This window comes from Vidua macroura, chromosome 23 (genome assembly GCF_024509145.1).
Source record: "Vidua macroura isolate BioBank_ID:100142 chromosome 23, ASM2450914v1, whole genome shotgun sequence".
Classification (NCBI taxonomy): Eukaryota; Metazoa; Chordata; class Aves; order Passeriformes; family Viduidae; genus Vidua; species Vidua macroura.
In genome coordinates, this window is record NC_071593.1 from 6,723,368 (window position 1) to 6,750,274 (window position 26,907).

The following is a 26,907-nucleotide window of genomic DNA, read 5'->3' on the forward strand; positions in this document are numbered from 1 at the left end:
GCGTCCGTCACCCGCCGCGCCCCGCCGGCCAATCCGCTTCGCGTGCGTCATTGCGGCTCGGCCAATCCGCGCGGGGCGGCGCAGGCGCGGAGGAGGCGCCGGGTGTGCGTCCGGGCCTGGGTGGATTTGCGGGGTTTTGTGTGGTTTTATGTAATTTTTTTTTGTGGTTTTGTGCTTTTTTTTGTCTGATTTTGTACGTTCCTACCCGTGTTTCCCCGGCTCGCAGCAGCGGTGGTGGATATCGCCGCCAAGCGGGGCCGCTTTCCCACAGGTTGCTGTTTATCGCCTCACGCGTGTTGTGTGTCTCGCCTCAGGAGAAAGTTTGGTCTCTGCTCGAGTTTCGGACCCTGGAAAACAATTGAAATGGCGCCTGTAAAACCAGCGAAATCCTCTCTTGTTGTGCCCCCCGGGGGTCTGCTCCTGGAGTGATTTCCTGTGCGGGTTTGGGACCTGGAGCGGGGTGAAAATGCCCGAGATCAAAGTCACCCCCTTGGGTAAGTCCGGCCTAAAATCGCCTTGAAATACAAACGCTGAAAACCTGGGGGGGGTTGGAATGCAGGGTAATACTTGGAATTTCCGATCTCATTCCTGTCAGCAGCTCTCTGCCCTCCCTTGTTTGTTTTTTTTTTTTCCAGTGACAGTTATAGCTATTTGAATTAATTAATCAGGATTAATGAAGGTACTGTGGCATTGTGGTGGAGCATTAACTCGCTCCAGTGCTAAAGAACCACAGGAAGAAAATATTTCTCGTTTTGCCCTGTTGAATCCTTTTTAAAAGGGTTTTGTAGTGAGAGGGCAGAGGATGTGCTGAGCAGCAGATCTGCTTTATCCTCGTGGATAATTTTCAGCCTTGGTCTGGGTTTAATTAACGAAGCTTAACGAGAGCAAAGCAGCTGGAAAAGGAGTTCTGATCCTTGCCAGATAAAGGATTCTTCACTCTTTGAAACTGCCATTGCAGGAAGTTTGTGCAGACCTTTACCTGCTTTTTATTTTCCTGAAAGAATTGCAGCTTTTCTCAGAGCTGTTTTACCAGTGTCTTACTGGTGTTTTACTGGTATTTTGCTAATCTTTTATTGGTATTTTGCTGGTATTTTCCTGGTGTTTTATTGGGGTTTTGTTGGTGTTTTATTGGTATTTTGCTGGTGGTGTTTTATTGGTATTTGGCCAATATTTTGCTGGTATTTCGTGATGTTTTCCTGGTGTTTTGTGATGTTTTCCTGCTGTTTCCTGGTGTTTCCTGGTGTTTTCCTGGTGTTTTGTGATGTTTTCCTGCTGTTTCCTGGTGTTTTGTGATGTTTTCCTGCTGTTTCCTGGTGTTTTCCTGGTGTTTTGTGATGTTTCCCTGCTGTTTCCTGGTGTTTTGTGATGTTTTCCTGCTGTTTCCTGGTGTTTTCCTGCTGTTTCCTGGTGTCTTGCTGGTGTTTTGTGATGTTTTCCTGCTGTTTCCTGCTGTTTTCCTGCTGTTTCCTGGTGTTTTGCTGGTGTTTTGTGATGTTTTCATGCTGTTTCCTGGTGTTTTGTGATGTTTTCCTGCTGTTTCCTGGTGTTTTGCTGGTGTTTTGTGATGTTTTCCTGCTGTTTCCTGCTGTTTCCTGGTGTTTTGCTGGTGTTTTGTGATGTTTTCCTGCTGTTTCCTGCTGTTTCCTGGTGTTTTGCTGGTGTTTTGTGATGTTTTCCTGCTGTTTCCTGCTGTTTCCTGGTGTTTTGCTGGTGTTTTGTGATGTTTTCCTGCTGTTTCCTGCTGTTTTGCTGGTGTCCAGGCGCTGGGCAGGACGTGGGCAGGAGCTGCATCCTGGTGTCCATCGCTGGCAAGAACGTCATGCTGGACTGTGGCATGCACATGGGCTACAACGATGATGTGAGTGTCCCCTCCTGTCCCACCTGCATTTCTGGGCTCCTCCATCAGCCCCTGCTGGAGCTGGACCGTGCCAGAGCTGCTCTTTCCCCTTCAAAAATCTCCTTTCTTCTCAAATATTCCATGAAATGTCAGCCCTCCTTCCCCTGGCTTGTGGACTTGGGGAAAATGTTTATTAATGCAGCTGCAAATGCTCCGTTCCAGGTGGGTTTGGACTCCCTGGGTTTCCTGTGAGCAGGAATCCTGTCCTTAGCTTTGGGGCAGCTCATTCCAGGTGGGATCCTCAGCAGGGACAGAGAAGGAAACTCCTGATTTTGGCGTCCCTGACACAGCAGGAAAGGAATGGTGGCACAAATATTCTGTAGGATTTAGTTCAAGCAGCAAATGTGCTGTGACAGGAAAGCTTTTGGGGCTTCGTGCCTCAGAGCCAGGATGTGCTCAGCACCCATTTTACTTGGGAGATAAAATAATTTATTTGTGAAAGGGTCAGTTCTCTGTCTGTCCCCTCATTTCTGCCTCTCCCTGCACACAAAAGCTGCTGGTGCTGCCTGGAGAGGGCTCAGCACATTCCCAATATCCCATTCCCTCCATTTTTTGTTGGATCAGTGATGCTGGTGTTGGTGGAAGGAGCTCAGCACATTCCCAGTGTCCCAATATCCCATTCCCTTCATTTTTTGTTGGATCAGTGGTGCTGGTGTTGGTGGAAGGAGCTCAGCACATTCCCAGTGTCCCATTCCTTCCATTTTTTGTTGGATCAGTGGTGCTGGTGCTGCCTGGAGTGAGCTCAGCACATTCCCAATATCCCATTCCCTCCATTTTTTGTTGGATCAGTGGTGCTGGTGTTGGTGGAAGGAGCTCAGCACATTCCCAGTGTCCCATTCCTTCCATTTTTTGTTGGATCACTGATGCTGGTGCTGCCTGGAGAGAGCTCAGCACATTCCCAATATCCCATTCCCTCCATTTTTTTGTGGGATCAATGATGCTGGTGCTGCCTGGAGGGGGCTCAGCACATTCCCAGTGTCCCACTGTCCCATTCCCTCCATTTTTTATGGGATCAGTGATGCTGGTGCTGCCTGGAGAGGGCTCAGCACATTCCCAGTGTCCCACTGTCCCATTCCCTCCCTGTTTTTTGGGATCACTGATGCATTCCTGACGGGTTGCCTGTTCTCCCATGGCTGCAGAGGCGCTTCCCTGACTTCTCCTACATCACCCAGAATGGAAGGCTGACTGATTTCCTGGACTGTGTCATCATCAGGTGAGCCTCCTTCCTTGTCCCAGCTCCTTTCCTGCTGTCCCTGCCATCCCAAACACTTCCCAAGCCCATCCCTCCTGTTGGAGCTGCTTTTTCCACATCCTGCACGGCTGGAAAATGCCAACCCAACCCACCTGTGGCTGCACTCTCAGAGAGGGGCACGAGCTGTGAGTTAGTTTGGGAGTTAGAAAAGCAGGTTTGTAGCTTTAATATCTCCTTTAAATAGTATATTAATGGATTATAGCACAGTTATAATAAAGAAATCATTCAGCCTCTGAGCTGGAGTCACACATCAGCATCTCTTCCCACCATCTTTCACCTGCATTTACAATACTAACACAACCAATGTGGATTTTTTTGGGGTTTTTTGGGTTTTTTTTGTTTATTTTCGCAGCCACTTCCACCTGGACCACTGTGGGGCTCTGCCCTATTTCAGTGAGATGGTGGGCTATGACGGCCCCATCTACATGACCCACCCCACCAAGGCCATCTGCCCCATCCTGCTGGAGGACTACAGGAAGATCACCGTGGACAAGAAGGGGGAAACCAACTTCTTCACCTCGCAGATGATCAAAGACTGCATGAAGAAAGTGGTGGCCGTGCACCTCCACCAGACAGTGCAGGTCAGGGGCTTGGGAACCAAGGGGTTAAGTTAAAAATACTCCTCAGAAATCAAGGGGTTAAGTTAGAAATACACCTCAGAAATCAAGGGGTTAAATTAAAAATACACCTCAGAAATCAAGGGGTTAAGTTAGAAATACACCTCAGAAATCAAGGGGTTAAATTAAAAATACTCCTCAGAAATCAAGGGGTTAAGTTAGAAATACACCTCAGAAATCAAGGGGTTAAGTTAGAAATACACCTAATTAATCAAGGGGTTAAATTAAAAATACAGCTAAGGAATCAAGGGGTTAAGTTAAATTTAAAATACAGCTAATGAATCAAGGGGTTAAATTAAATTTAAAATACAGCTAATGAATCAAGGGGTTAAGTTAAAAATACACCTAAGGAATCAAGGGGTTAAGTTAAATTTAAATTACAGCTAATTAATCAAGCGGTTAAGGTAAAATACAGCTAAGGAATCAAGGCGTTAAATTAAAAATACAATTAATGAATCAAAGGATTAAATTAAAAACAGCTAATGAATCAAGGGGATTAAATTAAAAATACAGCTAATGAATCGAGGGATTAAGTTAAAAATACAGCTAATGAATCAAGGGGTTAAGTTAAAATACAGCTAAGGAAACAAGGGGTTAAATTAAAATTAATGATCGAATTAATAATAATTATTTATCCACATTTGATCAATAATTTAGTCTAATAATTGTAATTTATAATTAATAATAATTATAGAATTCATTACGATAATTATAATAACGTATTTATCCACATTTGGACAAGATGACGACAATAATTATAATTAATAACAACAAAGATAGAGTCTGTTGTGTTAATTACAATCAGGCATTTCTCGGCGATTGGGCAGTAATTAAGTGTATTAATTGGTGCTCAGGTGGATGAGGAGCTGGAGATCAAGGCTTACTACGCGGGGCACGTGCTGGGGGCTGCCATGTTCCACATCAAGGTGGGCTGCGAGTCCGTGGTGTACACGGTGAGTGGGGATTGCTCCAGGGAGTGTCCTTCCCTGTGCTGAACAGCTCAGAATAACCCCGACATCCCAGAATATCCATCATGTCACAGGAACCCCAGAATAACCCCGACATCCCAGAATATCCATAATGTCACAGGAACCCCAGAATAACCCAAAACATCCCAGAATATCCATAATGTCACAGGAACCCCAGAATAACCCAAAACATCCCAGAATATCCATAATGTCACAGGAACCCAGAATAACCCCGACATCCCAGAATATCCCGAAATGTCACAGGAACCCCAGAATAACCCAAAACATCCCAGAATATCCATAATGTCACGGGAACCCCAGAATAACCCAAAACATCCCAGAATATCCATAATGTCACGGGAACCCCAGAATAACCCCGACATCCCAGAATATCCATAATGTCACAGGAACCCCAGAATAACCCAAAACATCCCAGAATATCCCGAAATGTCACAGGAACCCCAGAATAACCCCGACATCCCAGAATATCCCGAAATGTCACAGGAACCCCAGAATAACCCCGACATCCCAGAATATCCATAATGTCACGGGAACCCCAGAATAACCCAAAACATCCCAGAATATCCCGAAATGTCACAGGAACCCAGAATAACCCCGACATCCCAGAATATCCATAATGTCACAGGAACCCCAGAATAACCCCGACATCCCAGAATATCCCAAAATGTCACAGGAACCCCAGAATAACCCCGACATCCCAGAATATCCATAATGTCACAGGAACCCCAGAATAACCCAAAACATCCCAGAATATCCATAATGTCACAGGAACCCCAGAATAACCCCGACATCCCAGAATATCCATAATGTCACAGGAACCCCAGAATAACCCAAAACATCCCAGAATATCCCGAAATGTCACAGGAACCCCAGAATAACCCCGACATCCCAGAATATCCATAATGTCACAGGAACCCCAGAATAACCCAAAACATCCCAGAATATCCCGAAATGTCACAGGAACCCCAGAATAACCCCGACATCCCAGAATATCCATAATGTCACAGGAACCCCAGAATAACCCCGACATCCCAGAATATCCATAATGTCACAGGAACCCCAGAATAACCCAAAACATCCCAGAATATCCATAATGTCACAGGAACCCCAGAATAACCCAAAACATCCCAGAATATCCATAATGTCACAGGAACCCCAGAATAACCCCGACATCCCAGAATATCCATAATGTCACAGGAACCCCGGAATAACCCCGACATCCCAGAATATCCATAATGTCACAGGAACCCCAGAATAACCCAAAACATCCCAGAATATCCATAATGTCACAGGAACCCAGAATAACCCAAAACATCCCAGAATATCCCGAAATGTCACAGGAACCCAGAATAACCCCGACATCCCAGAATATCCATAATGTCACAGGAACCCCAGAATAACCCAAAACATCCCAGAATATCCATCATGTCACAGGAACCCCAGAATAACCCCGACATCCCAGAATATCCATAATGTCACAGGAACCCCAGAATAACCCCGACATCCCAGAATATCCATAATGTCACAGGAACCCCAGAATAACCCAAAACATCCCAGAATATCCATCATGTCACAGGAACCCCAGAATAACCCCGACATCCCAGAATATCCATAATGTCACAGGAACCCCAGAATAACCCAAAACATCCCAGAATATCCATCATGTCACAGGAACCCCAGAATAACCCCGACATCCCAGAATATCCATAATGCCACAGGAACCCCAGAATAACCCAAAACATCCCAGAATATCCCGAAATGTCACAGGAACCCCAGAATAACCCCGACATCCCAGAATATCCATAATGTCACGGGAACCCCAGAATAACCCCGACATCCCAGAATATCCATAATGTCACAGGAACCCCAGAATAACCCAAAACATCCCAGAATATCCATAATGTCACAGGAACCCCAGAATAACCCCGACATCCCAGAATATCCATAATGTCACAGGAACCCCAGAATAACCCCGACATCCCAGAATATCCATAATGTCACAGGAACCCCAGAATAACCCCGACATCCCAGAATATCCATAATGTCACAGGAACCCCAGAATAACCCCGACATCCCAGAATATCCATAATGTCACAGGAACCCCAGAATAACCCCGACATCCCAGAATATCCCGAAATGTCACAGGAACCCCAGAATAACCCAAAACATCCCAGAATATCCCGAAATGTCACAGGAACCCCAGAATAACCCAAAACATCCCAGAATATCCATAATGTCACAGGAACCCCAGAATAACCCCGACATCCCAGAATATCCATAATGTCACAGGAACCCCAGAATAACCCAAAACATCCCAGAATATCCCGAAATGTCACAGGAACCCCAGAATAACCCAAAACATCCCAGAATATCCATAATGTCACAGGAACAAATATATTATGAAATATATAATACTATATATATTTTATGTATTACATATTATATATACTGTCATATAAAATATAGATTATATATTACATATGTTATTATATATATTTTTATTTATATATGTATGATGTATTTTCTATATTACATTTATACATTATTATATATAAATATTATTTATATTATACATTTGAGCCTCTTTTGGAGGCTCAACATGATCTCTTATATATATTTTTATTTATATATGTATGATGTATTTTCTATATTACATTTATACATTATTTTATATAAACATTATTTATATTATACATTTGAGCCTCTGTTGGAGGCTCAGAATAATATAATATATTATTATGGATAATTATATATATATAATAATATATATTATATATAATTAATAATTATAATAATATAATTATTATTATAATATTATTAAATATTATTTATTTTATACATCTGAGCCTCCGTTGGAGGCTCAAAATAAAATAATATTTATATTTTTATTTATATATGTATGATATATTTTCTATATTACATTTATACATTATTATATATAAATATATTTATTTTATACATTTGAATCTCCCTTGGAGGCTCGAAATAATCTCTTATATATATTTTTATTTATATGTTTATGATGTATTTTCTATATTATATTTATACATTATTATATAAAAATATATTTATTTTATACATTTGAGCCTCTGTTCAGGCTCAAAATAATCTCTTATATATATATTTATTTATATATGTATGATATATTTTCTATATTATATTTATACATTATTTTATATAAACATTATTTATATTATACATTTGAGCCTCCCTTTGAGGCTGAAAATAATCTCTTATATATATATTTTATTTATATATGTATGATGTATTTTCTATATTATATTTATACATTATTATATAAAAATATATTTATATTATACATTTGAGCCTCTGTTGGAGGCTCAACATAATCTCTTATATATATTTTTATTTATATATGTATGATATATTTTCTATATTATATTTATACATTATTATATATAAATATTTTATACATTTGAGCTTCCGTTGGAGGCTCAAAATAATATCTTATATATATATTTATTTATATATGTATGATGTATTTTCTATATTACATTTATACATTATTATATATAAATATTATTTATATTATACATTTGAGCCTCTGTTGGAGGCTCAAAATAATCTCTTATATATATTTTTATTTATATATGTATGATGTATTTTCTATATTATATTTATACATTATTATATATAAATATTATTTATTTTATACATTTGAGCCTCTGTTCAGGCTCAAAATAATCTCTTATATATATATTTATTTATATATGTATGATATATTTTCTATATTGTATTTATACATTATTATATATAAATATTATTTATATTATACATTTGAGCCTCCGTTGGAGGCTCAAAATAAAATAATATATATATTTTTATTTATATATGTATGATATATTTTCTATATTACATTTATACATTATTATATAAAAATATATTTATTTTATACATTTGAGCCTCTGTTGGAGGCTCAAAATAATCTCTTATATATATATATTTATTTATATATGTATGATGTATTTTCTATATTATATTTATACATTATTATATAAAAATATATTTATTTTATACATTTGAGCCTCTGTTGGAGGCTCAAAATAATATAATATATTATTATGGATAAATATATATATATTATATATATATAATTAATAATTATAATAATATAATTATTATTATAATATTATTAAATATTATTTATTTTATACATCTGAGTCTCCCTTGGAGGCTCAAAATAAAATAATATATATTTTTTTATTTATATATGTATGATATATTTTCTATATTACATTTATACATTATTATATATAAATATATTTATATTATACATTTGAGCCTCCCTTGGAGGCTCGAAATAATCTCTTATATATATTTTTATTTATATATGTGTGATATATTTTCTATATTATATTTATACATTATTATATAAAAATATATTTATTTTATACATTTGAGCCTCTGTTGGAGGCTCAAAATTATCTTATATATATTTTTATTTATATATGTATGATGTATTTTCTATATTATATTTATACATTATTATATATAAATATTATTTATATTATACATTTGAGCCTCTATGGAGGCTCAAAATAATATAATATATTATTATGGATAATTATATATATATATAATATATATACATAATTATAATAATATAATTATTATTATAATATTATTAAATATTATTTATTTTATACATTTGAGCCTCCCTTGGAGCCTCGAAATAATCTCTTATTTATATATTTATTTATATATGTATGATATATTTTCTATATTACATTTATACATTATTATATATAAATATATTTATTTTATACATTTGAGCCTCCCTTGGAGGCTCAAAATAATCTCTTATATATATATTTATTTATATATGTATGATATATTTTCTATATTGTATTTATACATTATTATATATAAATATTATTTATTTTATACATTTGAGCTTCTGTTGGGGGCTCAAAATGATCTGAAGGCAAAACCAGCCAATGTGCCTGGTTCTGTCCCCGCAGGGTGATTACAACATGACACCTGACAGGCACCTGGGGTGAGTAAAAGCTGCATTTGGGGACTTCTGGGGATTTCTCACTGCGAGCTCCCAGCACAGCTCCTGTTAATTGCAGGGGCTCATCAGCTTTAATTATTTGGAATATTTAATGATGTCTCTGCTGGAAATAGAAATGCAATTTTGAATAGTGGGAGTGAAGATCTTGACCTTAAACCTGCCTGATAGGCCTTGGTGCGATCTGAATACTCACATTAATTCATTTCTAACAGATTAATTCATTTTTAATCGATTAATTCATTTTTAACAGATTAATTCATTTCTAACAGATTAATTCATTTTTAACAGATTAATTCATTTCTAACACATTAATTCATTTTTAATCGATTAATTTATTTTTAACAGATTAATTCATTTTTAATCGATTATTTCTTTTTTAACAGATTAATTCATTTTTAATTGATTAATTCATTTTTAATCGATTAATTTATTTTTAACAGATTAATTCATTTTTAATCGATTAATTCATTTTTAACAGATTAATTCATTTTTAACAGATTAATTCATTTTTAATCGATTAATTCATTTCTAACAGATTAATTCATTTCTAACAGATTAATTCATTTTTAACAGATTAATTCATTTTTAATCGATTAATTCATTTTTAACAGATTAATTCATTTTTAACAGATTAATTCATTTTTAATCGATTAATTCATTTTTAACAGATTAATTCATTTTTAATCGATTAATTCATTTCTAACAGATTAATTCATTTTTAATCGATTAATTCATTTTTAATCGATTAATTCATTTTTAGGGCTGTGTACTAGTTGGACTTCACTGTTTGCAATGGTTTTTTCATGGTGTTTTTTTACTTTCTAAGAGATTATTAATCACAAACTTCACGTGTTAGAATATTATAAATCTCTCATGTATGTATTTTCACTGGCATATATGAGAGATTTTTTACATCCCTGCTATTCAGGTGAATATTTTAATGCATTTAAAACTGGATACATTTAATTATGCATTTAAACTGGATAAATGTTGCTTTTTGAGCTCTGTAACTTCAATTTTGAGCTGGATTAATTTAAACAGAGCTACCACGGAATTCCAGAGTTATTATGGGATTTATTCCCATTTCCTTTATTTATTATATTCCTTTGTTTATTTTCCTTTATTATTTTCCTGTATTTATTTATTCCCATTTCCTGTGGACACTGTGCCATTCCCCAATCCAGCTTGGAGATTTTCAGATTAAAAACTCCAGAAACCATTTCCTGCTGTGACCTTTGAATTTTAATGCATTTAAATTAATGCATTCAAAACTGGTAATAAACTGGATAAATACTGCTTTTTGAGCTCTATAATTTCCATTTTGAGCTGGATTAATTTAAATTAAGCAACCACAGCATTCCCAAAGCACACTTTGTTCCCATTTCCACTTTATTCCCATTTCTTGTGGACACGGTGCCATTCTCCAATCCAGCTTGGAGATTTTTGGATGAAAAAGGCCAGAAACCATTTCCTGCTGTGATCTTTGAGTTTTAATGCATTTAAACCTGGTCATAAACTGGATAAATACTGCTTTTTGAGCTCTGCAACTTCAATTTTGAGCTGGATTAATTTAAGCAAAGCTCAGCATCCCAAAGGCACGCTTTAGTCCTGTGGCCACAGTGCCATTCCCCAGTCCAGAGATTTCCAGCTGGGCTGGAGATTTTGAGATGGATTTGGAGATTTTGAGATGGGTTTGGAGATTTTGAGATGGATTTGGAGATTTTGAGATGGGTTTGGAGATTTTGGGATGGGTTTGGAGATTTTGAGTTGGGTTGGAGATTTTGGGATGGGTTTGGAGATTTTGAGTTGGGTTGGAGATTTTGAGATGGGTTTGGAGATTTTGAGTTGGGTTTGGAGATTTTGAGTTGGGTTTGGAGATTTTGGGATGGGTTTGGAGATTTTGAGATGGGTTTGGAGATTTTGAGATGGGTTTGGAGATTTTGGGATGGGTTTGGAGATGATTCCACAATGGGTTGCAGATTCCCAGCTGGATTAGAGGTTTTGAGCGGGGTTGCAGATTCCCAGCAGGGTCACAGATTCTGAGCTGGGTTGCAGATTTTGAGATGGGTTCCAGGTTCCCAGCGGGGTTGCAGATTCCCAGCTGGATTAGAGATTCCCCAGTGGAGTTGCAGATTCCCCCAGTGGATTGCGGGTTCCCAGCTGGATTAGAGATTCCCAGTGGGGTTGCAGATTTTGAGCTGGGTTGAAGATTTTGAGCTGGGTCGCAGGCTCCCAGCTGGATTAGACGTTCCCAGCTGGATTAGAGATTCCCAGTGGGGTTGCAGATTTTGACATGGATTGCAGATTCTCAGCTGGGTTGCAGATTTTGAGATGAGTCGCAGGTTCCCAGCGTGGTTGCATGTTCCCAGCGGGGTTGCAGGCTCCCAGCAGGATTAGAGGTTCCCAGCAGGGTCACAGGTTCCCAGCTGGAATCGAGATTCCCAGCAGGGTTGCAGATTTTGAGCTGGGTTGCAGATTCTCAGCTGGGTTGCAGATTCTGAGCTGGGTTGCAGACTTTGAGTTGGGTTGCAGATTTTGAGCTGGATTGCAGATTTTTAGATGGATTGCAGATTCTGAGCTGGGTTGCAGGTTCTGGGTTGCAGATTCTCAGCTGGGTCGCAGATTCTGAGGTGGGTCGCAGATTTTGAGCTGGGTCGCAGATTCTGAGCTGGGTTGCAGATTTTGAGCTGGGTTGCAGGTTCTCAGCTGGGTTGCAGATTCTGAGCTGGGTTGCAGATTTTGAGATGGATTGAGATTCTGAGCCGGGTTGCAGGTTCTAAGCTGGGTTGCAGGTTCTGAGCTGGGTCTCAGGTTCTGAGCTGGGTTGCAGATTCTCCGCTGGGTTGCAGATTCTGAGCTGGGTTGCAGACTTTGAGTTGGGTTGCAGATTTTGAGCTGGATTGCAGATTTTTAGATGGATTGCAGATTCTGAGCTGGGTCGCAGATTTTGAGCTGGGTTGCAGGTTCTCAGCTGGGTTGCAGATTTTGAGCTGCGTTGCAGGTTCTCAGCTGGGTTTCAGATTCTCTGCTGGGTTGCAGGTTCTGAGCTGGGTTGCAGGTTCTGAGCTGGGTTGCAGATTTTGAGCTGGGTTGCAGGTTCTGGGTTGCAGATTCTGGGTTGCAGGTTCTGAGCTGGGATGCAGATTCTGTGCTGGGTCGCAGGTTCTGAGCTGGGTTGCAGATTTTGAGCTGGGTTGCAGGTTCTGGGTTGCAGGTTCTGGGTTGCAGGTTCTGGGTCGCAGGTTCTGGGTCGCAGGTTCTGGGTCGCAGGTTCTGGGTTGCAGATTCTGAGCTGGGTCGCAGGTTCTGGGTTGCAGGTTCTGGGTCGCAGGTTCTGGGTTGAGATTGTCCCAGCTGAGGCAGCCGGGGCCGTTCCCCGCGGTGACCCGGCGCTGTTCCGTGCCCAGGGCCGCCTGGATCGACAAGTGCCGCCCGGATCTGCTGATCACCGAGTCCACCTACGCCACCACCATCCGCGACTCCAAGCGCTGCCGGGAGAGGGATTTCCTCAAGAAAGTCCACGAGACCGTGGAGAGAGGAGGGAAGGTACAGCGCGCCCTCAGAAACATCCCCGTACAGCCCAGAACAGCCCAAAACGTCTCCAAATATCCCAAAACATCCCAAAATAGCCCAGAATATCCCAAAACAGCCCAGAATAGCCCAAAATAGCCCAAAATAGCCCAGAATAGCCCAAAATGTCCCAGAATGTCCCAAAATGTCCCAGAATAGCCCAGGATATCCCCAAATGTCCCAAAAGTCCCAAAACATCTCCAAATATCCCAAAATATCCCAGAATATCCCAAAACAGCCCAGAATATCCCAAAACAGCCCAGAATAGCCCAAAATAGCCCAAAATAGCCCAGAATAGCCCAAAATGTCCCAGAATGTCCCAAAATGTCCCAGAATAGCCCAGGATATCCCCAAATGTCCCAAAACATCCCCGAATATTCCCAAATATCCCCAAATATCCCAAAACATCCCAAAACATCCCAGAATTTCCCAAAATGTCCCAAAACATCCCAAAATATCCCAAAACATCCCAGAATGCCCCAAAATGTCCCAAAATATCCCAGAATATCCCAGAATATCCCAAAATGTCCCAAAACGTCCCCAAATATCCCAAAATGTCCCAGAATATTCCCAAATATCCCAGAATATCCCAAAATGTCCCAAAACATCCCCGAATATCCCCAAATATCCCCAAATATCCCAAAGTATCCCAAAACATCCCCTAATATCCAAAAATATCCCAAAACATCCCAGAATATCCCAAAATATCCCAGAATATCCCAGAATGTCTCCGAATATCCCCAAATTTCCCGAATATCCCCAAATTTCCCCAGTTTTCCCCAAATCCAGTTTCAATCCAGCAGGAGCGGAGTCGCCCCCGGTGCTTCCCTGCAAACTGCAGGAAGAATAATTAATGATAAATAATTAATAATGATCACGTGAATAATAGCGATAGTTGTAATAATAATAAACACAATAATAATAATAAATATGTAATACAACTACTTAATAATTACTAATAAATAATGAAGAGTAAAGGATGTCAGGAGGTGGGAGGGGTTTGACAGAAAGAATAAATAATAATTAATAAATTGGTAATAATAATAAACACACACTAGTAAGTAAATAATAAATAATCATTTAAATAATAATAAATACATAATAAAAATACATAATCATTAATAATGCATAATAATGAATATTAAAGGGTGTCAGGAAGTGGGAGAGGGTTTGACAGAAAGAATAATAAATAGTAATTAATTAATAATAAATACACAATAATAAATAATAAAAATCATCTAAATTATACTAAATACATAATAATAAATGCTAGTAATAAATACATAAGAAAATGCATAATGATTTATAATAATAATAAATATATAATAATTAATAGTAAATAAATAATATGCACTAATTAAATAATAAATTATAAATGCATGATAAATACATAATTAATAGAAAATAATAATGGCTACAGAATAAATACATCCATACATAAATATATAATAATTAATAGTAAATAATACACAGTAATTAAATAATAGATGATAATAAATACATATATGCATAAATATATAATAATTAATAGTAAATAAATAATACACAGTTATTAAATAATCAATTATAAATAAATGCATGATAAATACATAATGAATAGGAAATAATAATAGCTACAGAATAAATACATCCATACATATGTACATAATAATTAATAATAATAGTAAATAAGGAATAAATACATAATAAACACCAAACAAATCCTTCTAATTAAATAATAACCAATAATAGCGAGAAACGAATACCTGAGAACAAACACATCATAACTAAAACCAATAATAAATAAGCAATAAGCGCCTCGTTATGATGAAACCGCAATGAGAATTAAATGAGCACTAGTGCTAATTACTGTTAATGATTAGGTGGGAGCTCAGAGGCAGGGAGGCTCGGGGGCGGCGCCGACTCCGCGTCTCTCGCAGGTTCTCATCCCGGTCTTCGCCCTCGGCCGTGCCCAGGAGCTCTGCATTCTACTGGAAACCTTCTGGTGAGCCCCCGCTGCCCGGGCACGGCTCTGTCTGCGGGGGAAAAGGGGAGGTAGAGCTCATCAAACGGGGATTGTATCCCAAAAAAACTCCCAGGTTCATGGATAGCCAGAATAGGGAATTAGAGCTCATCAAACGGGGATTGTATCCCAAAAAAACTCCCAGGTTCATGGATAGCCAGAATAGGGAATTAGAGCTCATCAAACGGGGGATTGTATCCCAAAAAAACTCCCAGGTTCATGGACAGCCAGAATAGGGAATTAGAGCTCATCAAACGGGGGATTGTATCCCAAAAAAACTCCCAGGTTCATGGACAGCCAGAATAGGGAATTAGAGCTCATCAAACGGGGATTATATCCCAAAAAAACCCATGGGAACTTCATGGACAGCCAGAATAGTGAATTAGAGCTCATCAAACGGGGGATTGTATCCCAAAAAAACTCCCAGGTTCATGGACAGCCAGAAAAACCCTCCCAGGTTCATGGACAGCCAGAATAGGGAATTAGAGCTCATCAAACGGGGAATTGTATCCCAAAAAAATGTCCCAGGTTCATGGACAGCCAGAATAGGGAATTAGAGCTCATCAAACAGGGATTGTATCCCAAAAAACCGTCCTAGGGTCATGGATAGCCAGAATAGGGAATTAGAGCTCATCAAACGGGGAATTGTATCCCAAAAAACCGTCCTAGGGTCATGGATAGCCAGAATAGGGAATTAGAGCTCATCAAACGGGGAATTACATCCCAAAAAAAACTCTCCTAGGTTCATGGACAGCCAGAATAGGGAATTAGAGCTCATCAAACGGGGGATTGTATCCCAAAAAAATGTCCTAGGTTCATGGACAGTCAGAATAGGGAATTAGAGCTCATCAAACAGAGAATTATATCCCAAAAAAACTCCCAGGTTCATGGACAGCCAGAATAGGGAATTAGAGCTCATCAAATAGAGAATTATATCCCAAAAAAACTCCCAGGTTCATGGACAGCCAGAATAGGGAATTAGAGCTCATCAAATGGGGAATTGTATCCCAAAAAAAATGTCCCAGGTTCATGGATAGCCAGAATAGGGAATTAGAGCTCATCAAACGGGGAATTGTATCCCAAAAAAACTCCCAGGTTCATGGACAGCCAGAAAAACCCTCCCAGGTTCATGGACAGCCAGAATAGGGAATTAGAGCTCATCAAACGGGGAATTGTATCCCAAAAAACCCTCCCAGGTTCATGGACAGCCAGAAAAACCCTCCCAGGTTCATGGACAGCCAGAAAAACCCTCCCAGGTTCATGGATAGCCAGAATAGGGAATTAGAGCTCATCAAACGGGGAATTGTATCCCAAAAAACCCTCCCAGGTTCATGGACAGCCAGAATAGGGAATTAGAGCTCATCAAACGGGGAATTGTATCCCAAAAAACCCTCCCAGGTTCATGGACAGCCAGAATAGGGAATTAGAGCTCATCAAACAGGGAATTATATCCCAAAAAACCCTCCCAGGTTCATGGACAGCCAGAAAAACCCTCCCAGGTTCATGGATAGCCAGAAAAGTGAATTAGAGCTCATCAAACGGGGAATTGTATCCCAAAAAAAATGTCCCAGGTTCATGGACAGCCAGAATAGGGAATTAGAGCTCATCAAACGGGGAATTGTATCCCAAAAAAACCCTTGGGGCTTTTTATGGACAGCCAGAATATTGATTTATAGTTCACAAAACAGGGAATTACACCCCAAAAAAACCTCGGGGGTTTTTATGGACAGCCAGGATTTATTTGCCCCTCAATTTTTTTACAGGGAATTTAGTGAGAAAGGCACTAAATCCTGCATGGTGCTGTTAAAAAATATTGATTTATACCTCAAAAAAAACAGGGAAATAGACCCCAAAAACCCTTGGGGTTTTTATGGACAGCCAGGATTTATTTACCCCTCAACTTTTTTTACAGGGAATTTGGTGAGAAAGGCACTAAAACCTGCATGGTGCTGTTAAAAAATATTGATTTATACCTCCCAAAAACAGGAAAATACATCCCAAAAAAACCATGGGAGTCTCCCAAAGTGAGACTCCCATGTATTTCCCTGGTTTTGGGGTGTATTTCCCTGTTTTTGGGGTGTATTTCCCTGTTTTTGTTTTTCCCAACTTTACCACCAACCAGGATTTATTTACCCCTCAACTTTTTTACAGGGAATTTGGTGAGAAAGGCACTAAAACCTGCATGGTGCTGTTAAAAAATATTGATTTATACATCCCAAAAAACCTGTGGGAGTCTCCCAAAGTGTTTTTTTTTTTTTTGGGGGGTGTATTTCCCTGTTTTTGTTTTTCCCAACTTTACCACCAACCAGGATTTATTTACCCCTCACTTTTTAATTTTTTTTTCCTTGCAGGGAAAGGATGAACCTGAAAGCTCCGATTTATTTCTCCACGGGCCTGACGGAGAAAGCCAACCATTATTACAAACTCTTCATCACCTGGACCAACCAGAAAATCAGGAAAACTTTTGTGCAGAGGAACATGTTTGAGTTCAAACACATCAAAGCCTTTGACAGAGCCTTTGCAGACAACCCCGGGCCCATGGTGGGTGAGGGTTTGGGAGCTTTTTTTAATTCCATTTTGACCCCAAATCTTGGGAAAAAAAATCCCCCACGCCATCAACCCCACCTCAAATCCTCTCCTGGCCAGGCCACCTGTGTAAATATCCCATTTCTTCCTGGTTTTTTTATTTAATTAAAGGTGAAAAGCTCTGAGAAAATGAAATTTTTTTTTGCATGTTTGTGTCATCTGCGCATCCTGGTTCGAGGCGGGGTTTTCTTTTCTGCACAAGCTTTTATTGCTGCTTTAATTCTGGCTGGTTTATTTAAAAAAAAAAAAAATAAAAATAATAAAAAAAAAAAACACCCACTCAGAGTTTTCCACCAGACACTGGGGATGCTCACAAATATTTCCTAAAACAGGGAAATGTTGGGTTTATTTCTTTAAAACAGCTCCTGGGAATTTTAGATGAGGGTGGAGGGGGAAAAAAAAAAAAAAATCAAATAGGAAAAAATCCCCATTTGTGCAGTGCTGGGGGTGGGGATGGGGGGATGCTCTGCGTGGAAAAAAAGGGATTTAGGGTGGGAAAAAAGGGATTTTTGCAGTGATTTCTGGCACTCCTTTGGCTTGCAGGTGGTGTTTGCAACCCCTGGGATGCTCCATGCAGGACAATCCCTCCAAATCTTCCGGAAATGGGCAGGGAATGAGAAGAATATGGTGAGAAATTGGTTTTTTTATTTTTTTTTTATTTTTTTTTTTTGGTGGGGGGTGATTTCTCACATTGATGCCAGTTCCAACTACAGAGATGGCAGCAAAGCTTTTCTTGAGGAGCTGGAATTAAAGGACAAAACCCCTCTTTGAGCTGGCTCTAAACCTGGGGCTCTCCTGGTGTTTAAGGTGGATTTGCCAGCCCAGATCCGTGGAATTTTTGATTTTCCTGGCTGGTTTTTGTGTCCCCAGGTGATCATGCCTGGCTACTGCGTGCAGGGAACCGTGGGCCACAAGATCCTCAGCGGGCAGAGGAAGCTGGAGATGGAAGGGAGACAAATCGTGAGTTGGATTTTCAATTTCCAGCACTGAAAAATGCCTCCAAATCTTCTTTACACCCGGAGGTGCACTTGGGTTTTTTTTTTAATTTTTGCTTTAGCAAAGTTGGTTTGGTTTTTTTTTTTCTTTTCCTTTTGCATTAATTTCTGCCAAAAAAAAAAAAAAAAAAAGCAAAAAAACTTTGAGGGCCCTTCTGCTGTAAAACTGAGGTTACTAAATTTTAGTAAAATTAAATATATATTGATATATGATGATATATATTGATATATTTTTGATATATACTGATATATTTTTCAATTTTTATATTGATATATTCATATCTTTTTCAATTTTTATATTGATATATATTTCCATTTTTATATTGATATATAATGATATATTGGTATATTGATATATATTGATATATATTGATATATTGATATATTTTTCAAGTTTTATATTGACATATATTGATATATTTTTCAATTTTCATATTGATATATACTGATTTATATTGCTATATGTTGCTATATATTGATATATTTTTCTATTTTTATATTGCTATATATTGATATATTTTTCAATTTTTATACTGATATATTTTTCAATTTTTATATTGCTATATGTTGCTATGTATTGATATATTTTTCAATTTTTATATTGATATATACTGATTTATATTGGTATAATGCTATATATTGATATATTTTTCAAGTTTTATATTGCTATATATTGATATATTTTTCAAGTTTTATATTGATATATATTGATATATTTTTCAATTTTTATACTGATATATTTTTCAATTTTTATATTGGTATATACTGATTTATATTGGTATATATAGGTACATATCGATATATTTTTCAATTTTTATATTGATATATTTTTCAATTTTCATATTGATATATACTGATTTATATTGCTATATATCGATATATTTTTCAATTTTTATATTGATATATTTTTCAATTTTTATATTGATATATACTGATTTATATTGCTATATATTGCTATATATCAATATATTTTTCAATTTTTATATTGATATATTTTTCAATTTTTGTATTGATATATTTTTCAATTTTTATATTGATATATTTTTCAATTTTCATATTGATATATACTGATTTATATTGCTATATATTGGTATATATTGATATATTTTTCAATTTTTATACTGATATATTTTTCAATTTTCATATTGATATATACTGATTTATATTGCTATATATTGGTATATATTGATATATTTTTCAATTTTTATACTGATATATTTTTCAATTTTTATATCGATATATTTTTCAATTTTCATATTGATATATTTTTCAACTTTCATATTGATATATACTGATCAATGACGTTTTTGATCCATTTTGGATCCCTCAGCAGAGTCAGGTGGGGTGTCAGTCACAGCTCCCCTCAAGGACCTGATCCTGTAATGCCTTAATTAGCACTAATGAAGCCCAGTTAATTGCAGTGATCTCTTGGACATGATGGACAGGATGGATTTCCATGGGGGAGGAGGGAATGGCGTTAAAACTTGAAAATGACGTTTTTGATCCATTTTGGACCCCTCAGCACAGTAACTGATCCTGTAACGCCTTAATTAGCACTAATGAAGTTCAGCTAATTGCAGGGACCCCCTTGAATGTGAATTAGGATGGATTTCCAGGTGAGAGGAGGGAATGGCATTAAAACTTGAAAATGACATTTTGGATCCATTTTGGATCCCTCAGGTGGGGTCAGTCACACCTCCCCTCAAGGAAATGATCCTGTAACACCTTAATTAGCATTAATGAAGCCCAGTTAATTGCAGTGATCCCTTGTGATCCCATAGACATGAATTAGGATTGTTTTCCATGTGGGAGGAGGGAATGGCATTAAAACTTGAAAATCACATTTTTGATCCATTTTGGATCCCTCGGCACAGTCAGGTGGGGCGGCATTCACACCTCCCCTCAAGGAACTGATCCTGTAACACCTTAATTATCACTAATGAAGCCCAGTTAATTGCAGTGATCTCTTGGACATGAGTTAGGATTGTTTTCCATGGGGGAGGAGGGAATGGCGTTAAAACTTGAAAATGATATTTTGGATCCCTCAGCACAGTCAGGTGGGGCGGCATTCACAGCTCCCCTCAAGGAAATGATCCAGTAACACCTTAATTATCACTAATGAAGCCCAGTTAATTGCAGTGATCTCTTGGACATGAGTTAGGATTGTTTTCCATGGCAGAGGAGGGAACGGCATTAAAACTTGAAAATGACATTTTTGATCCATTTTGGATCCCTCAGCACAGTCAGGTGGGGCGGCATTCACAGCTCCCCTCAAGGAAATGATCCTGTAACACCTTAATTATCACTAATGAAGCCCAGTTAATTGCAGTGATCTCTTGGACATGAGTTAGGATTGTTTTCCAGGTGAGAGGAGGGAATGGCGTTAAAACTTGAAAATGACGTTTTTGATCCATTTTGGATCCCTCAGCACAGTCGGGTGGGGTGGCATTCACAGCTCCCCTCAAGGAACTGATCCTGTAACGCCTTAATTATCACTAATGAAGCCCAGTTAATTGCAGTGATCTCTTGGACATGAATTAGGATTGTTTTCTAGGTGAGAGGAGAGAATGGCATTAAAACTTGAAAATGACATTTTTGATCCATTTTGGATCCCTCAGCACAGTCAGGTGGGGTGGCATTCACACCTCTCCTCAAGGAACTGATCCCGTGACCCCGTAATTAGCAGTAATTAACTCCAGGGGGCCCTGGGTGCGTGGCAGAGTCACTGCCAGCTCCCAACGGCGCTCTGCTCTCGCAGCTGGAGGTGAAGATGCAGGTGGAGTACATGTCCTTCAGCGCGCACGCCGACGCCAAGGGCATCATGCAGCTGATCCGCCAGGCCGAGCCCAGCAACGTGCTCCTGGTGCACGGCGAGGCCAAGAAGATGGAATTCCTGAAGCAGAAGATCGAGCAGGAGTTCCGTAGGTATCCGAGCCGCGGCGGGGAACGGCGGCACGGCTGCGAAATCACTGGGAAATCGCGCTGGGGACCCATCCTGGGCCCCTCGGCAGAGTATGGTGGGGTGGCATTCACAGCTCCCCTCAAGGAGCTGATCCTGTAATTAACACCAATTAAATTAACACCAATTAAACCCTGTTAATTGCAGTGACCCCCTTGAATGTGAGTTAGGATTGTTTTCCATGGGAGAGGAGGGAATGGCAATCACATTTTTGATGCATTTTGGATCCCTCGGCACAGTCAGGTGGGGTGGCACTTACAGTTCCCCTCAGAGAACTGATGCCTGTAAAACCTTAATTAACACTAATTAAACCCTGTTAATTGCAGTGACCCCCTTGAATGTGAGTTAGGATTGTTTTCCATGGGAGAGGAGGGAATGGCAATCACATTTTTGATGCATTTTGGATCCCTCGGCACAGTCAGGTGGGGTGGCACTTACAGTTCCCCTCAAGGAAATGTTGTCCGTAACACCTTAATTGGCACTAATGAAGCCCATTTAATTGCAGTGATCCCTTGGACATGAATTAGGATTGTTTTCCATGGGGGAGGAGGGAATGGCATTAAAGCTTTAAAATCACATTTAGATCCATTTTGGCCGTCAGCACAGTTTGGTGGGGTAGCATTCACAGCTCCCCTCAAGGAGCTGATCCTGTAATTAACACCAATTAAATTAACACCAATTAAACCCTGTTAATTGCAGTGACCCCCTTGAATGTGAGTTAGGATTGTTTTCCATGGGAGAGGAGGGAATGGCAATCACATTTTGGATCCATTTTGGATCCCTGGCACAGTCAGGAAGGGTGGCACTTACAGCTCCCCTCTAAGAATTGATGCTGTAAGGCCTTAATTAACACTAATTAAACTCTGTTAATTACAGGGACCCCTTTGAATAAGAATTAGGATTGTTTTCCATGGGATAGGAGGGAATGGCATTAAAGCTTTAAAATCACATTTTTGATGCATTTTGGATCCCTCAACACAGTCAAGGAGGGGCGGCATTCACAGCTCCCCTCAAGGAGCTGATCCTGTAATGCCTTAATTAACACCAATTAAACCCTGTTAATTGCAGTGACCCCCTTGAATGTGAGTTAGGATTGTTTTCCATGGGAGAGGAGGGAATGGCAATCACATTTTTGATCCATTTTGGATCCCTCGGCACAGTCAGGAAGGGTGGCATTCACACCTCCCCTAAAGGAACCGATGCTGTAAGGCCTTAATTAACACTAATTAAAATCTGTTAATTACAGGGACCCCTTTGAATAAGAATTAGGATTGTTTTCCATGGGAGAGGAGGGAATGGCAATCACATTTTTGATCCATTTTGGATCCCTCAGCACAGTCAGGTGGGGTGGCATTCACACCTCCCCTAAAGGAAATGTTGGATTGGGTAGCACTTACAGTTCCCCTCAAAGAACTGATGCCTGTAAAACCTTAATTAACACTAATTAAACTCTGTTCATTAGAGGGACCCCTTTGAATAGGAATTAGGATTGTTTTCCATGGGATAGGAGGGAATGGCATTAAAACTTTACACATTTTTGATGCATTTTGGGTCCCTCAGCACAGTTTGGTGCGGTGGCACTTAAAACTCCCCTCAAGGAGCTGATCCTGTAATGCCTTAATTAACACTAATTAAACTCTGTTAATTGCAGTGACCCCCTTGAATGTGAGTTAGGATTGTGTTCCACAGGAGAGGAGGGAATGGCATCAAAGCTTGAAAATGACATTTTTGATCCATTTTGGATCCTTCAGCAGAGTTAGCTGGGGTGGCATTCACACCTCCCCTCAAGGAAATGATGCTGTAATGCCTTAATTAACACTAATTACACCCTTTGCAGATGTCAGCTGCTTCATGCCAGCCAACGGAGAGACCACCACCATCGTCACCAACCCCTGCATCCCCGTGGACATCTCCCTGGGCCTCCTCAAAAGGGAAGCAGCCACAGGTGACACTTCCCACCCCCCATTTCCTCCCTGCTGCTGCTTTTTTTTTTTTTTTTTTTTTTTTTTTTTTTTTTTTTTTTTTTTTTTTGTAGTGCTGCCGTTGGTAGAAAGCCGTCAACTTATATTTAAAATAGAATTTAGAGGTTTAAAAATCCACGTGCACACCCTGCCCGGTTTTGCTTGCAGCAGCTTGGTTTGGGAGAGCTGGAGTCACTTTTATAAAGTGAATTTTAGAAGGAATAACGGAATTCTTCCACCAGGCAGTGCAGTGGGAAGAGAGGGAGCTGCTGTGTATCACTAAATGTTATTTCTTGGGTGCCAATATTTCTGATTGTGGTTAAACACCACTGAGGCATTGAAGAGAGAAGTGTCAGATCTCAGTGTGAGCCTCAGTCCTGGAGCAGTTTGGGGTGAAAAGAGCAGCTCCTGATGTGTTTTTGTGGCCCTGGCCCTGCTTTAGGTGCTGCACCTGATGCCAAGAAGCCAAAGCTGATGCACGGCACGTTGCTCATGAAGGACAACGTGAGTACAGTGCTCTTGTGGCCTCTCAGGGTTTTGTGTCCCCTGAGGGTTTTTGTGTCCTCTCAGGGTGTTTTTTGTGTCCTCTCAGGGTTTTGTGTCCCCTGAGTGTGTTCTTTGTGTCCTCTCAGGGTGTTTTTGTGTCCCCTGAGGGTTTTTGTGTCCCCCGAGGGTGTTCTTTGTGTCCCCTGAGGGTGTTTTTGTGTTCTCTGAGGGTGTTTTTTGTGTCCTCTGTGTTTTGTGTCCTCTCAGGGTTTTTGTATCCACTCAGGGTTTTTGTGTCCTCTCAGGGTGTTTTTGTGTTCTCTTGAGGGTGTTTTTTGTGTCCTCTGAGGGTTTTTGTGTCCTCTCAGGGTTTTTGTATCCCCCGAGGGTGTTTTTTGTATCCCCTGAGGGTTTTTTGTGTCCTCTGAGGGTTTTTGTGTCCTCTGAGGGTTTTTGTGTCCCTTGAGGGTGTTTTTGTGTCCCCCGAGGGTGTTTTTTGTGTCCTCTCAGGGTTTTTGTGTCCCCTGAGGGTGTTTTTGTGTTCTCTGAGGGTGTTTTTTGTGTCCTCTGTGTTTTGTGTCCTCTCAGGGTTTTTGTGTCCCTTGAGGGTGTTTTTTGTGTCCTCTCAGGGTGTTTTTTGTGTCCTCTCAGGGTGTTTTTTGTATCCCCCGAGGGTGTTTTTTGTGTCCTCTCAGGGTTTTTGTGTCCTCTCAGGGTTTTTGTGTCCCTTGAGGGTGATTTTTGTGTCCTCTCAGGGTTTTTGTGTCCTCTCAGGGTGTTTTTGTGTTCTCTGAGGGTGTTTTTTGTGTCCCCTGAGGGTGTTTTTTGTGCTCTCTCAGGGTGGTTTTTGTGTCCTCTCAGGGTTTTTGTGTCCCCTGAGGGTTTTTGTGTCCCTTGAGGGTGTTTTTTGTGTCCTCTCAGGGTTTTTATGTCCCCTGAGGGTTTTTGTGTCCCCTGAGGGTGTTTTTTGTGTCCTCTTGAGTTTTTTTTCGTGTCCTCTGAGTGTTTTTGTGTCCCCTGAGTGTGTTCTTTGTGTCCTCTCAGGGTTTTTGTGTCCCATGAGGGTGTTTTTTGTGTCCTCTGAGGGTGATTTTTGTGTCCTCTCAGGGTTTTTGTGTCCCCCGAGAGTGTTTTTTGTGTCCCCTGAGGGTGTTTTTCTGTGTCCTCTGTGTTTTGTGTCCTCTCAGGGTTGTTGTGTCCTCTCAGGGTGTTTTTTGTGTCCCCTGAGGGTGGTTTTTTGTGTCCTGAGGCAGTTTTGGCTCTCTCAGGCTGTTTCTTTTGTGCCCTCTGAGGGTGGTTTTCATGTCCTCTGAGGCTCTTTTGAGCCCTCTGAGGGTTTTTTTCATATCCTCTGTGTTTTCTGCCCTCTGAGGCTGTTTGTTGTGTCCTCTGGGGGTGGTTTGTGTCCTCTGGGGGTGGTTTGTGTCCTCTGGGGGTGTTTTTCATATCCTCTGTGTTTTTTGTGCCCTCTGAGGCTGTTTTTGTGTCCTCTGAGGCTGTTTTTTTGTGTCCTCTGAGGCTGTTTTTTGAGCCCTCTGAGGCTGTTTTGAGCCCTCTGAGGCTGTTTTTTTGTGCCCTCTGAAGGTGCTGTCACATTTCAAACCCCGAATCCCCCTGAGCGCTTCTGCCTCCTCACCGCCTCATCTTCAACCTCACCTTTATTTTCAAACATCATCCCCTGCTAGATCTTAAACCATCCCCTAGAGACCAACCTGGCGGTGTCAAACATTTATTTACAATCATCCAGGTGGATGTTTTGTCCCACTCTCAGCTCTCCCTTTCCTCCCCACCCTCAGCAGCGAGAAACCCGCCGCGGAATTTCAGCACAACCCTTCCCTGCCTCCCCCCGCCCCAGGGCAGCACCACAACTCCCCCAGGCTCTCTTTCTCCCTTTAATCTCTTTTTTTTTTTTTTTTTTTCCCCCCAGAGTTTCAGGCTGGTTTCCTCTGAGCAGGCCCTGAAGGAGCTGGGGCTGGCCGAGCATCAGCTGCGCTTCACCTGCCGCGTGCACATCCAGGACCCGCGCAAGGAGCACGAGACCGTGCTCAGGGTCTACAACCACCTCAAGGGGTGAGCCCTGACCCCTGGCAAGGCTTTTCCAGCCCTCAGGGATGTTTTATCCCCATGGTTTTTTATCCCCATGTCGTTTTTTTAACCCCAAGCAGCAAACCAAAATTTGAACGAGGCAGAAAATCTCTCTAGCCACGGCTCGAGAGGTGAAAGGTGTCTGCTTAAGGAAGGCAGGAGCTTCCCCTGAAATGGAAAATGTAACCCCCAACCACCTCAAGGGGTGAGCCCTGACCCCTGGCAAGGCTTTTACAGCCCTCAGGGATGTTTTTTCCCAGTGGTTTTTTATCCCCATGTGGTTTTTTAACCCCAAGCAGCAAACCAAAACTTGGAGGAGGCAGAAAATCTCTGTAGCCACTGCTCGAGAGGTGAAAGGTGTCTGCCTAAGGAAGGCAGGAACTTCCCCTGAAATGGAAAATGTAACTCCCAACCACCTCAAGGGGTGAGCCCTGACCCCTAGCAAGGCTTTTACAGCCCTCAGGGATTTTTTT

At 40.1% G+C, this 26,907-nt stretch overlaps 1 protein-coding gene across 1 annotated transcript in view; it reads left to right on the forward strand.

Moving 5' to 3' along the window:
* Positions 1-39: 39 nt before the first annotated feature.
* INTS11 (integrator complex subunit 11) overlaps positions 40-26,907 on the forward strand; it is a 29,909-nt gene continuing 3,041 nt past the window's right edge. The window contains exons 1-16 of the mRNA XM_053997360.1: positions 40-120; positions 315-494; positions 1,761-1,858; positions 3,037-3,110; positions 3,502-3,730; positions 4,621-4,719; positions 9,738-9,772; positions 13,198-13,336; positions 15,280-15,344; positions 17,714-17,903; positions 18,492-18,575; positions 18,819-18,908; positions 21,702-21,864; positions 23,740-23,847; positions 24,306-24,367; positions 26,277-26,419. Of these exons, the coding sequence (XP_053853335.1) occupies positions 467-494; positions 1,761-1,858; positions 3,037-3,110; positions 3,502-3,730; positions 4,621-4,719; positions 9,738-9,772; positions 13,198-13,336; positions 15,280-15,344; positions 17,714-17,903; positions 18,492-18,575; positions 18,819-18,908; positions 21,702-21,864; positions 23,740-23,847; positions 24,306-24,367; positions 26,277-26,419 (1,607 nt within the window). The 5' untranslated portion in view covers positions 40-120; positions 315-466. The remainder of the gene's footprint in view (positions 121-314; positions 495-1,760; positions 1,859-3,036; positions 3,111-3,501; positions 3,731-4,620; positions 4,720-9,737; positions 9,773-13,197; positions 13,337-15,279; positions 15,345-17,713; positions 17,904-18,491; positions 18,576-18,818; positions 18,909-21,701; positions 21,865-23,739; positions 23,848-24,305; positions 24,368-26,276; positions 26,420-26,907) is intronic.